The 13,996-nt window shown below is 43.0% G+C and overlaps 1 protein-coding gene across 1 annotated transcript; it reads right to left on the reverse strand.

Moving 5' to 3' along the window:
- Positions 1–6,099: 6,099 nt before the first annotated feature.
- LOC145036362 (uncharacterized) lies at positions 6,100–6,590 on the reverse strand. The gene is made up of 2 exons (XM_078984808.1): positions 6,485–6,590; positions 6,100–6,416 (listed from the first exon to the last, which is right to left on the reverse strand). The coding sequence occupies exons 1-2, from the start codon at positions 6,588–6,590 to the stop codon at positions 6,100–6,102; spliced, it is 423 nt and encodes a 140-aa protein (XP_078840934.1).
- Positions 6,591–13,996: the final 7,406 nt, after the last annotated feature.

The following is a 13,996-nucleotide window of genomic DNA, read 5'->3' on the forward strand; positions in this document are numbered from 1 at the left end:
CATATTTAAGCTTATGGAGACGCTTTGAACATAAAGTCTCCAACTTTGAACCAAAACCCTAACAAATGGTCCAACAAACAAAACTTATGAAGAACAAGGAAAGATTTGAGCTTTTTACCTCAGGAAGGATCTCCAACCACTGTAGAACTCGGATCTATACTCGTTCTTCAACTTCAAGCTCCAACAATGGCTCTCTCTTCTCCTTCTTCACCTTGAAAAGACAACTTCAAGCTCAAAAACTCACACACAAGCTAAAGCACGAATCTAAGCTCTCTAAGGGTTCTCTCAAGGGTGTATGGTGGCTAGGGCAAGGGACTACATGTTCCTTTTATAGTGCAAGGCCACAATTTAGGGTTTTACATCTGGGCCGGTTACGACCGGTGTACCCTTGGGTACGCCCAGCGTACCCGGATGAACACGCATATGAATTAAGCGCATAAGTACGCACAACGTACACCCCAGTACGCCTAGCGTACTCACCAAATCATCTTTTCAACTTCAAGGGAGTAAAATGCCAACTCTCCATAATAGAAGGGCCATAAATCTAACCTGGAATTCGGGATGTTACATATCTACTGGTGACTTGAGAGTACAACTTATTTTAAAAGAGAGGATCAGCATTTAAGCTGGTGAGTTCATAACTATTTAGTGGCAAATGCTGTATAAGTCTAAAGAAAGTTTTTGAAAATGTTTGTTGTAAATGTTTGTAACTCTTTGTAGTAAATGTTTGTATCTCCTAGATAATCCTATATTTTTTACTAGAAATGTAGCCATTTACCAAGGCTCAAATGATTTGAATATTGTTCGTTTGTAAAAGTGAATGTATTTCCCAAGTATAACTATCATTATCAAAATATAGTTTTACATTACCGTTTATGTGAGAAGATCACAAAGTGAATGCAATGGAAAAATAATGATGTACTATAGTATTGTATATAGTAACTACTGTTGTACTAACTACCTTAAACCAATTGTTAATTAAGGTATAATGTGTTATGATTGTAACCATGCTTGATCAACTAGTACTAAACACGATGCTCGAAGATGTCGCAATGTCATGAGATTCGTCACCTGTAGACCTGCAGGTCCCACTGTAGCTAGCAGCAAGGTGTAGGTTGGTCAATCCAGTATAGATCTATACAAAAATTCATGCTCTCCCTTCAGGAGACTCTGCTTACAAAACGTGACACAGCAGTATGATCCCATGCCACAAAGTAATGGCTCATTAATGTTATAGTATTCCTGTATCTGTATTGTATGTTCTCTATGTCCTAGTGTAACGGCCCAAATTTTTTACAAGGAAATTTTTTTTTTAATTAATCGGACCAATTACATATTCCATAGATTTCCAAACATTTGTTTCCAATTCACAATTATTACATCATTTTTGTCCTTTCCGAAAACATCAGAGAGTCACAGACATCCAAAGAGAGGTAGAGTACACGCCACGTCATCCCACCTTGCCCTTGCCCTTAGGCTCCGAAGTACCTGAAGCAATTAACAACCTGTAAGCGAAATGCTTAGTGAGTTTCCCAGAGCATACCACACACACAATCCACATATCACATATCCTGCTAACTTTAAAAGCTACACACATATCAGATACCCTGTAAGCTATAAAACTACACACGTATCACGTAAGCTATGCATACATAAACTTGTAACAGTGCCATGGACTACCCCACATGGTCTTTACCTAGGACTGCCATGGGCTCCCCCACATGGTCTAACATCTAATGCCATGGGCTACCCCACATGGTCTTAACCTAGGACTGCCATAGGCTACTCCATATTGTCTTACATCCAATGCCGCGGGCACCCCCCGGGGTCTTCATACAACATGCAATCACATACCATAGCAAAACACAAAACGTCTAACACATTTATCAAAATCACATAATGGGCCGACCTTGGTGCCTTAGACCCATAGGTATGGTGAGGAGACTCACTTGACACGGATGTTGAACTGAAACCTTGCGACCAAAATACCCCATGAGCTGCTCCATCTCAACTGCCTATAAATGACATTCAATAACCAGACATTACCCCCAAAGTCCGCCCTGGTCAACTTCAGATAAGTTCAAGTCAACAGCCCATGTTGACCCTAACTCGCCGAGTGCAACTAATGACTCGCCGAGTTTCCCGGTATATAGTCTACTCGTCGAGTCGTTCCTTCAACTCGTCGAGTTTACAGTAAACTTCATCTAGCTCGCCAAGTTGTTCAACCAACTCGTCGAGTCTAAAGCGAAATTCATCGGACTCGCCGATTTGTTCATACAACTCGTCGAGTTCATGCTAATCTTCATATGACTCGCCGAGTCACCTCTTGCGACTCGCCGAGTCCTTACTGATCTGAGGTCATATAGACTCATTTAATCCATGCAAAGCCTCCATATTATAGATCTAGGCTTCTAAGGCATGCCTTTCACGTAAAGTTGCAAACTTTACGTGCATGCAAGGCTTTTAAGCTCTTAAAGTAGCAATTCTAAGCTTGGAATGGAGTCACACACTTGAGGGGAGGCTCATGCTAGGCACAACTGATAACTTTATGCATCTAACGTCCAAAGGGAGTCCAGATCTGAAGTTACAACTTCAAATCTTGGCTTAAGCACAAAAGCCCTTTCTTAGAATCCATGCAAAATAGGGCTTTAGGTGGAAATGAGCCAAGGAATAGCCTATTACATTCAGGGAGTGCTTCACAAGAGTGGATCTTGAATCCCCCATGAGTTCTTTGCTTCCTCTAGCTTTCTTCCTCAAGTGCTCCCTTCACCAAGTCCTTCCTTCAAGCATGAAATCACCAGAGATCACACACACACGAATTAGAGTTTTGGAAGATGAGGAGTTGTAAGGGGAAAGTTGGGGGAGGCGAATGACCTCTTTAAATTGGGCGCATGGCCCTGAACTTAGGGTTTCATCTTCCAGCATCTACTCATTGAGTTCCACCCTGGACTCGGCGAGTAGGTCATTAAACTAATCGGACTAACCCGCCGCTACTTGACGAGTAGGGAAGCCAACTCGTCGAGTAGGTCCATCAAAATCCAAACAAAGGCAATATTATTATTAGTACCTGAGAATCAGGGTGTTACAACTCTCCCCCACTTGAATTAGGCTTCGTCCTCGAAGCCTGTTGGTCTAAAAAACTCCGGATAGAAACATCGCATTTCATCTTCCGATTCCCAGGTCCATTCGGAACCCTTTCGGTGCTGCCATTGCACCTTTACCAAATTCACTTCCTTATTCCGGAACTTCTTTGTCTTTTTGTCTAAAATCACCACTGGTCCCTCGACATAATTCAGGCTCCCATCCAGCTAAATGCCATCCAAGGATATGACTGAGGACTCGTCGGCAACACACTTCCGAAGCTGGGACACATGGAAAGTGTTGTGAATCCGACTAAGCTCATCTGGAAGCTCTAATCGATATCCCACCGTGCCCACCGGGGCTATGATCCTGAACGGACCTATGAACCGCGCCCTAATTTGACCCCTTGAGGAACTGGATAATCCCTTTCCAGGGTGACACCTTCAGTAAAACAAAGTCTCCCTCTTGAAATTCTAGATCTGATCGTCGTCGATCCGCATAGCTTTTCTGACAGCTCTATGCGACTCGCAACCAGTCACTTACTTGCTGAATCAATCCGGTGGTCTTGAGTACCACCTCCATGGTTCCCAAAACCCGATGCCCAGCTTCATCCCAACACACTGGGTCCTGCACCTCTGCCTATATAACATCTCAAATGGTGCTCGGTCAATACTGGCATGATAGTTGTTATTGTACAAAAACTCTTCCAGTGGAAGATACGTATCGTAACTTCCTTCGAAATCTAGTACACATGCCCTCAGCATATCCTCGAGTGTCAGGATCTTCCTCTCACTCTGGTCGTCAGTCTAGGGGTGATATGTCGTCCTAAAGTGTTGCTGGGTACCCAGTTCCTCGTGGAACTTCCCCCAAAACCTGGATGTAAACCGAACATCTCTATCTGAAACCACTAATGTAGGCACTCCGTGCCTAGCCACCACCTCCCAAACATAAATGTCCGCCAACTTCTCCGCAGATATACTCTTGGAGATCGGAATGAAATGAGGACTCTTCATCAGTCTATCCACGATCACCCATATGGCATCTCCTCCCCTTGCTGTCCGTGGTAGCTTGGTAATGAAATCCATAGTGATCTCTTCCCACTTCCACATGAGAATGGGTAATGGTTGAACCTTGCCATGAGGTCGCTGGTGCTCGGCCTTGACCTTCCTGCAGGTTAGACACTGCTCCACATACTCGGCGATCTCTCGCTTCATGCAGGGCCACCAATAGCTTAGCCTCAAATCCCTATACATTTTTTTTGCACCCGGATGTATAAAAAATTTGGACATATGCGCCTCCTCCAACAGTCTCTACCTCACTCCCCCCAACATCGGCACCCAAACTCGACCACACTGTGTCAATAAACCACGACTATCCTTAACAAACAGAGGATACTGCCCCCAAATTATTTATAGTTTCCAGTTCTCTTTCTTCACCCCCCTCGACCTAAGCCTCTCGAATCATGTCTATCAAGGGTGGACTTACCGTCACCCTGATACAAATACCCCTGGTTGGCGACCCCGTCGCCTTATGACTCGATGCATCGGTCACTACATTGGCCATCCCCGGATGGTATAGGATCTCGTAGTCATAATCCTTCAGCACGTCCAACCATCTCCACTGTCGCATATTTGGGTTCTACTGGTCCATCAAATACTTCAAATTCTTGTGATCGGTATACACAAAGAATTTCACCCTATACAAATAATGCCTCCAAATTTTGAGGGAAAAAACTACTACCCTCAATTCCAAATCATGCGTGGGGTAGTTTGCCTTTTGAGGCTTCAATTGTCTCGAATCTGCATCAGTACTGCACCCAACCCTGAAATCGATGCATCACAATACACCACGAAATCATCTAATCCCTCGGTCAGTACTAGGATTGGAGCCTCGCATAATTTCCGTCTCAGGGTCTCAAAAGCCCTCTGTTGGACCTCACCCCATCGAAACGCCACATTCTTTTTGGTAAAACAGGTCATTGGCACAGCAGTCTTGGAAAAATCCTAGATGAATCTCCGGTAATAACCCACTAAGCCCAAGAAGCTACGAATCTCAGAGACATTCCTCAGTACTTCCCATTGCATCACAACTTCCACCTTCGCTTGGTCAACCGAAATACCCTCTTGATTTACGACATGACCCAAAAACTATACTTCCTGCAACCAAAATTCGCACTAGGAGAACTTTTCATACAACTTCTCCGTCCTCAAGGTCTCCAGCACCTCTCTCAAATGTCGCTCGTGTTGTTTCCTGGTCTTAAAGTAGACCAGGATATCATCAATAAAAACAATCACCAACTGATCCAGCATCGGCCTGCACACTCGGTTCATGAGATCCATGAACGCGGCCGGAGCATTGGTGAGTCCAAATGGCATCACCACGAACTCGTAATGCCCATAACGAGTCCTGAAAGTTATCTTCAGTACATCCTCATCCCGAATCCTCATTTGATGATATCCTTACCGAAGATCAATCTTAGAGAACCATGATGCCCCCTGAAGCTGATCAAACAATTCATCAATCCTAGGCAAGGGATAGCGGTTCTTCACCGGAAACTTATTCAGCTCTCTATAATCGATGCACATCCTGTGTGACCCGTCCTTCTTTTTCACGAAAAGGATCAGAGCTCCCCACGGAGAACTACTCAGACGGATGAACCCTCAATCTAGTAGCTCTTGGAGCTGTACAGACAATTCTTGCATCTCGGGTGGAGCCAGCCGATATGGTGCCTTTGCTATCGAGGCTGCACCCAGTACCAAATCGATACGAAACTCCACCTGTCTTTCCAGAGGCACTCCGAGTAACTCTTCAGGAAAACATCCCAAAAGTCCCGCACCACTGGTACGTTATCGATATCCGTCACTACCTCCACCCGCATATTTGAAACATAGGCCAAAAATCCCATGCAGCCCTGCTGCAAAAACCTCCTCGCCCTTGCAGCCGAATAGAGGGTTGGGCCCTGCAAGGCCCTCTCCCCATGGATAACTAGTTCTCCCCCCCCCCCATCGGGGTTCGAACTCAGACCAACTGCCGCTCACAATCAATCATGGCCCCATTGGCCCCTATCCAGTACATCCCAATAATCACCTTCAACCCTCGCAACGGTATTGGGACCAAATCAACGCGAAACCTTTCGCCATGCACATTCAGGACACAGTCCTGACACACCCTCGTAGCACTCACAGTGCGATCATCTGCAATCTCCACCTCGAGCGGGGTATCCAGAATCCCCGGTGCGTCTTGGAACTTCTTTCTAAGCACAAGAGACATAAAAGATCGGGTAGCTCCCGAATCGAACAAGACATAGGCCGACATACCATTGACCAGAAAGGTCCCTATACAAACATAAAAACTTACATATAAACATTCAGCATAAAAGAGACAGATAATAATGAACACATACCAGCCACGACGTCTGGTGCCGCCCGAGCCTCTTCGGTAGTCAGCTGGAAAACGCGGCTCTTCACCGCTGGAGCTTCCGCCTTAGGGCGGCCATCAGTAATCCTCATAGTGGCGGGCGCGGGCGCTACCACAAATCCTCCTCCCCCTCCCTACAACCTCGGACAATCGGATTTTTTATGGCCTGTTTGGTTGTAGTGAAAACATATCAAGCCTTTCTTGGGGCAATCCTTACTCAAGTGGCCCTGTTGGCTGCGGGAATAACATCCTGAAGTCCCGGCTGTCCGACAAACCCCATTATGAAATCTCCCACACTTGGCACACCGGCCCCGGTCCTGCTGGCCCTTACTCGCAGAATCAGAGGTCTTAGGCTTCTTAGCCTGAGCCCCCGCTGCCTATACCTACTCGGTCTTCCGTTTCGTGCGGGTCTCCAACTCCATCTCCCTCTCACGGGCCTTCTCAACCATTTCATTCAGGGTTTTGCACCCTGTGAAGCTCACAAATTCCCAAATGTCCTCCCTCACCATAGAGTGGTATCGGGTCCTCCTCATGTCCTCATATGTCGCATACTGAGGACTCAGTAAGGCTCGCTCTCGAAACATGGCGGGGATCTCCGCCATAGTCTCAATGGTCTGCTGTAAATCATGAAACTCCCTCACCATCCGTTGCACCTTAATAGGCGGTGCAAACTCCCGATCGAAACGTTGAACAAACTCAGCCCATGACATACCAGCCACACCGTGTGCTCCTACATGACTAGTAACCTCGCCCCACCAATCTCGGGCCCTGTCCCTCACCATACAGGAAGAAAATCCAACCTATACCTCCTCCGGGAAAGAACTCGTCTGTTGAGCATTCTCAATGTCCATTACCCAGCATCTACTCACAATGGGATCCCTGACCCCAGAAAATTCCGGAGCTCCACATGCCTTGAACTCCCTAAATGAGGGGGTTCGAGCTCCACCCTGGCCTGCAGAAATATCGGCCCTAAATGCTCTAAGTTTCTCCTCTATGATCTCCATCATTCCCTCCTTGACTGTCCCAAAGATGACTGGGGTAGCATCAAGGATGCCCCTCGTAACCTCGGCCGCAATCAACTCAAGCAGCCTCTCATCAATACCATCAGTAGGGGCACCTGACCCAGCCCCGGATCCCGATCCTGATCCCCCTGCTCCAAATCGCGTAACCACCATGCTGAACTACCATAACACAAAACATAAAGATCAGAATACCCATAATGAGATTACTTCCATACCGCGCTCCTTTGGAATTCCCGGGTAGAACATGGGTTTGGGTACCGGTCCTGTGCTTCCAATAGTATGGTCCCAATACTACCTTCCACACCTACCCGTAACTTTCCCCGCTGCTTTACCTAGTACTTCCAAATCTACCACATCCGCAAAACCATGACTCACAACCCTCGCATGAATCCATCCCTGGACACCCTATGATTGTCCTACTCAAAACAATCATATAATTCACTGCAGGTTGCTATAAGGCATGCAGATTATACACAGAAACGATCAAATAGAATTTGGAATAAGAGATTCTACCCTAAGACCACATCCAAACAAGGAAAGGAAATAAGGCTAAATCACCCATTATGAGGCTATCAACTCCTAACCGTATATAATTTTTCAACATACACTTAGCAATTTCATATAATCGTCAGAGCTCATTATCAGTATAACATGGCTAATTAAATTAGGAACTACTTACTTCGCTCGGCTGATCACGCGCATTGCACTCTCCTCTTTTGGGCCTAAAATCCTTTTTAAGTTACTGTTGAAAACATTTTACCACCTCCTCAATTTGAGTCCTGACACACCCGAGGATGTGTCCGAATATCTCAAACCAAGGCTCTGATACCAATTTGTAACGACCCAAGTTTTCACAAGGAATTTTTTATTTTTTTTGTTTTAATTAATCGGACCAATTACATATTCAATTGATTTCTAAAACATTTGTTTCCAATTAACAATTATTACATCGTTGTTGTCCTTTTCGAAAACATCAGAGAGTCCCAGACATCCAAAGAGAGATAGAGTACACGCCACATCATCCCGCCTTGCCCTTGCCCTTAGGCGCTGAAGTACCTGAAGCAATCAACAACCTGTAAGCGAAATGCTTAGTGAGTTTCCCAGAGCATACCACACACACAATCCACATATCACATATCCTGCTAGCTATAAATGATACACACATATCAGATACTCTGTAAGCTATAAAGCTACACACATATCACATAAGCCATGCATACATAAACCTGTAATAGTGCCATGGACTACCCCACATGGTCTTTACCTAGGACTATCATGGGCTCCCCCACATGGTCTTACATCTAATATCATGCGCTACCCTACATGGTCTTAACCTAGGACTGCCATGGGCTACTCCACATGGTCTTACATCTAATGCCATAGGCACCCCCCGAGGTCTTCATACAACATGCAATCACATACCATAGCAAAACACAAAACGTCTAACACATTTATCATAATCACATAATGGGTCGGCCTTGGTGCCTTAGACCCATAGGTATGGTGAGGAGACTCACCTGACATGAATGCTGAACTGACACTTTGCGACCAAAATACCCCACGAGTAGGGGTGTTAACGGGGCGGTTCGGTTCGGATAGTAATAAAATTGTGAACCGTCATCACGGGGCGGGTACTTCATGTGCACTAACCGAAACCGAACCGAATTAGCAAAAAACCCAAACCGAACCGAACCGTATAAAGGCGGGTAACCACGGTTCGGTTCACGGGTACCCGCTAAATATAAGAATTCAAATACAATTAAAATTACAAACTTCATTCCAACGATTTCTTTCAAAAATTACTAAGTCCAAAGAATTATAAATACATAATAAAGGTCAACTAACATACATTATAATTGGTATAATAAATATAAAAATAAAAATAGAAGAAAACATAATGTAGAAGTGTAAAATTAGAATAGCCGATCATGATTTTTGTTTGGGATATGGCTAAAAGTTCAATGAAAATGAATAATATATATATATATATATATATATATATATATATATATATATATATATATCAAGCGGTTCGGTTCGGTTATCCGCGGATACCTAAGTATCCAAACCAAAACCAACCCGTTGATATCCAGTTTTTTCGGTTTCGGTTTTTTTATGTTTCGGTTTTTTTCGGTTTCGAATCGGCCGGTTCGGCTCGGTTTTTCGGTTTTGCGGTTTTTTTGCACACCCCTACCCACGAGCTTCTCCAACTCAACTGCCTATAAATGACATTCAATAACCAGACATTACCCCCAAAGTCCGCCCTGGTCAACTTCAGATAAGTTCAAGTCAACAGCCCATGTTGACCCTAACTCGCTGAGTGCAACTAGTGACTTGCCGAGTTTCCCGGGATATAGTCTACTCATCGAGTTGTTCCTTTAACTCATCGAGTTTACAACAAACTTCATCCGGCTCACCATGATGTTCAACCAACTCGTCGAGTCTAAAGCGAAATTCATCGGACTCGCCGAGTTGTTCATCCAACTCGTCGAGTTCATGCTAATCTTCATATGACTCGTCGAGACTCACCGAGTCACCTCTTGCGACTCGCCGAGTCGTTACAGATCTGAGGTCATACAGACTCATTTGAGCCATGCAAAGCCTCCATATTACAGATCTAGGCTTCTAAGGCATGCCTTTCATGTAAAGTTGAAAACTTTACGTGCATGCAAGGCTTTTAAGCTCTAAAATAGCAATTCTAAGCTTAGAATGGAGTCACACACTTGAGGGGAGGCTCATGCTAGGCATAACTGATAACTTTATGCATCTAACGTCCAAAAGGAGTCCAGATCTAAAGTTACAACTTCAGATCTTGGCTTAAGCACAAAATCCCTTTCATAGAATCCATGCAAAAGAGGGCTTTAGGTGGAAATGAGCCATGGAATAGCCTAATACCTTCAGGGAGTGCTTCACAAGAGTGGATTTTGAATCCCCCATGAGTTCCTTGCTTCCTCTAGCTTGCTTCCTCAAGTGCTCCCTTCACCAAGTCCTTCCTTCAAGCTTAAACTCACCAAAGATCAAACACACACACGAATTAGAGTTTTTGAAGATGAGGAGTTGTAAAGGGAAAGCTAAGGGAGGCTAATGACCCCTTTAAATAGGGTACATGGCCCTAAACTTAGGGATTCATCTGCCATCGTCTACTTGTCGAGTTCCACCCTGGACTCGGCGACTAGGTCATTAAACTAATCGGACTAACCCATTGCTACTCGACGAGTAGGGAAGCCAACTCGTCGAGTAGGTGCTTCAAAATTCAAACAAAGGCAATATTATTATTAGTACCTGAGAATCATGATGTTAACCTAGTGTATAGTATGTTCTCTTTGTATACTATATAATATGTTATCTTTGTATAGTGTATACTATGTTCCTATTTGTTTCTCAGTATAGTGTGTTTGAACTTACTCATGTATGAACTGACTCTTTTATGTTTCATTGTACTAGAAATAGTGAGTAGTAAACCTCTAAAGTATACCTATTATAGTTTATTAGTAATGTTTTTTGAATGACTAAGTATGTTTGTACACCTTTGCTACCCAAAGGCATTGAACTAATGTAAGAACTTTTATATCTATACATATATAAATAATATATAACTAAGATTCAAATGACATTCGGACAAACAACTGATACCCTAAGTCCACAACCAAACAAGGAACAGGAAATAAAGCTAGTTATTAGTCCTAAGTCCTTTCAACCTTATTTATATAACTATATCTATATAGACATGATTTTGACCATATATAAGTTTAAAAGAGTTTGATAAAGAGTTTAGCATATGAAAGAGTTTAATAAAATGGTTTGAAATAGATGTGTGATAACACAGTTTTGAAGTATAAGAAATCCATTTGTTCGGTAGTTATTAATCACATGTGATTGATATAATAATTATAATATTTCAACTTGTATTCCCCCCATAAAAGCGTTTAAAATCATTTAAAATATAAGTTAGGGGTATGAAATCACCTGTAGTCATACAAATGTAAGTTCGATATAGGATGCTAAATGTCAAGTGAAGCCTCAATCACACACGGATCCTATTAAGTATATAATGACACATATATGGACATAATTAGTTTATATACAACTAATCATGATAGAGAATCACCTTAGGGACTAGGAAACACTTATATTGAAGTGTTACAATCACAAAGAATTGCATCTAAGGGGTTTACGACCACACAATGGAGTTTACAGCCATTGTGTTTACGGCCTAAGTGGTATACGGTCATGGAGTGTACGGCCAAGGGGATTTTATGACTATACACTCATGGGAAAACTTGCAAATGAGGTGTTTTATGCCCTAACAAGCATTCCCTAAGTGTTCACGGTCCTAGGTTTTGTCTTAAATGAGGTTGAAGCCAAATCATAGACCAACACAAGAGTTTACGGACATGCAAGGGTTTACGACCGTAAACTCTTGGTGTTCATGCATAAAGTGTTCTTTCAAGGCCAGGAATCATTTGCTTCTTAAGCTTAGGTGAAAGATAGAAGTGGTACTTACATTTTTGAAGCTTGGAAGGGGGTTCACGGTCCAAGAACTAGTATGTTTTCTTAGTGAAAGTGAAGAATACTTGAAGATCTACCCAAAAAGATGAATTTGATAGATGAAATCAAAGGGTGATACAAGATTAAGAATGATAACAACTAATAAAATGGAAGAATTTCTTACATTTTGTAAGATCAAGGTGAATGTTCTTGATGATACTTGAGAGGAAATCGAGTTCTTGAGATGGGAGTGTGTGAAAAGGATGAAAAATGAAGGTATATCATATTTGAGGGGATGAGTTCATGGCCAACGAGGTGTTTACGACCGTAAACTCTATTTTACGGCCATAAACTCCTTATGATGGAGTTTTCGACTTGTATGTTGCACAGTGAACTCTATATGATACTTCCTAACACTCATTCATTGAAGGTACTAGGTTTATGTAACGCCCGTAGATCCGAGCTAGTGAATTTAGAGACAATAAGTGTCGAAAACAACTTTTTGACAAAAGATTATTTATAATAAATAATCTTAACCAAGTTGTAGAATATGTCTCAAGGTTTGCATACATATAAAGAACGCCGAAATCCGACTTATAACGAAGAAGTAATGACCCGTTGAAGTTTCGCGACGGAACCGACACGATACCAGGAAACGTAAATAGTGAATTCACGATAGAGCGAGATTTAGCCTTAGCGATATAAATAAAAGTCGTATAATGTGTTAAACTAAGAACATCGATAAAAAGAACGCCCAAATCTGACTTCGTATGAAGAAGTTATGATTTTTCGAAGTTTCGGATTAGCAGTGTACAGCCCGAAATTCGAATGTTAGATCGAGCGGTTTTTAGCCAACACGACCTAAATGAGAATCGAAGATATCAATAACAGTAGCGTAACGAGAAAAAGATGGGCGAAAACAGACATCGGATGAAGAAGTTATGAGAATTTAACGGACCAATCCTGTCCCGGTCTGTTAATAATATAAAATTTATAATCGAGTCAAAATTAGCCGACGAAGTCTAAATGAAAGTTGTAGAGTACTTTCCCACCTTCGCGTGGATATAGAGAACGTTGAAAATGGAGCTCGTATGTGAAAGTTACAAATTTTTAAAGTTAGAAAGTGAAATTGTGAAACCTGGTGCGAAGTAGCTGACGTGGCAACGCCACAGCCGTCCGATGCCGATGACAAGGCTCGCCTCTGATCAGTGCCACATCGCCTCGCCCTACGCCCCGCGTACGAGATCCAGTACGCCCAGCGTACCTTTGGGTCTTATCCATCCGGAATGCGAGACAGCTGGCTGCAAGCTGGCATCCATACCCGAGACTACGCCTAGCGTAGCCTCGGTACGCCCAGCGTTCGAGAGGCTTCGCCCCCCCTATAAATAGATGCGAACTCCTCCGGATGTTTTCACACCATTTCTCATTCTCTCTCTAAAATCTTTCTCTCTCTAGGGTTTTGAACCCTCCCTAAAGTCTAGGTGAACCCCTAGCACCCTAAAGAAGCCCCGAGGCTCCCGGAGTCCCGAGAAAAAGGAGTTTTTCGGTTTCGAAACGCTGCTCCAATTAAGTTCCGGTTTTCGATAAAACTCACTGTAAGTGTGCTACACTTACATAGTTTTTAATATAGCTTTCAAATAATTATAGGAATGTTATTAGGTCCTTAAAATAATTATTTGGTTTATTATTATGAGTTATATTGAGTGTTATTTAACGCTTATATAATAATAATAATAATAGTCAGACTATTAATTTGTCGCGGTTATCGTTAGACTAAACCCTAGTGGTATTGGTACTAGGTTTTATCGAAGCAAAGTTGTTTTGAGAGTATCGAAGCGCTGTCCGAGTACTGAGTCACCACCTATCAAGTGAGTGCATAGTCCCTTTCACGAACATGATTTTAATACAAGTATTGATTGAAGTATTAATTATATGTTTATGTGCAAGTAAATTGATGTTGCCTGAAATACGTGTTAAAGAACATACCT

Source organism: Lactuca saligna, chromosome 3 (genome assembly GCF_052625555.1).
Source record: "Lactuca saligna cultivar CGN05327 chromosome 3, ASM5262555v1, whole genome shotgun sequence".
Classification (NCBI taxonomy): Eukaryota; Viridiplantae; Streptophyta; class Magnoliopsida; order Asterales; family Asteraceae; genus Lactuca; species Lactuca saligna.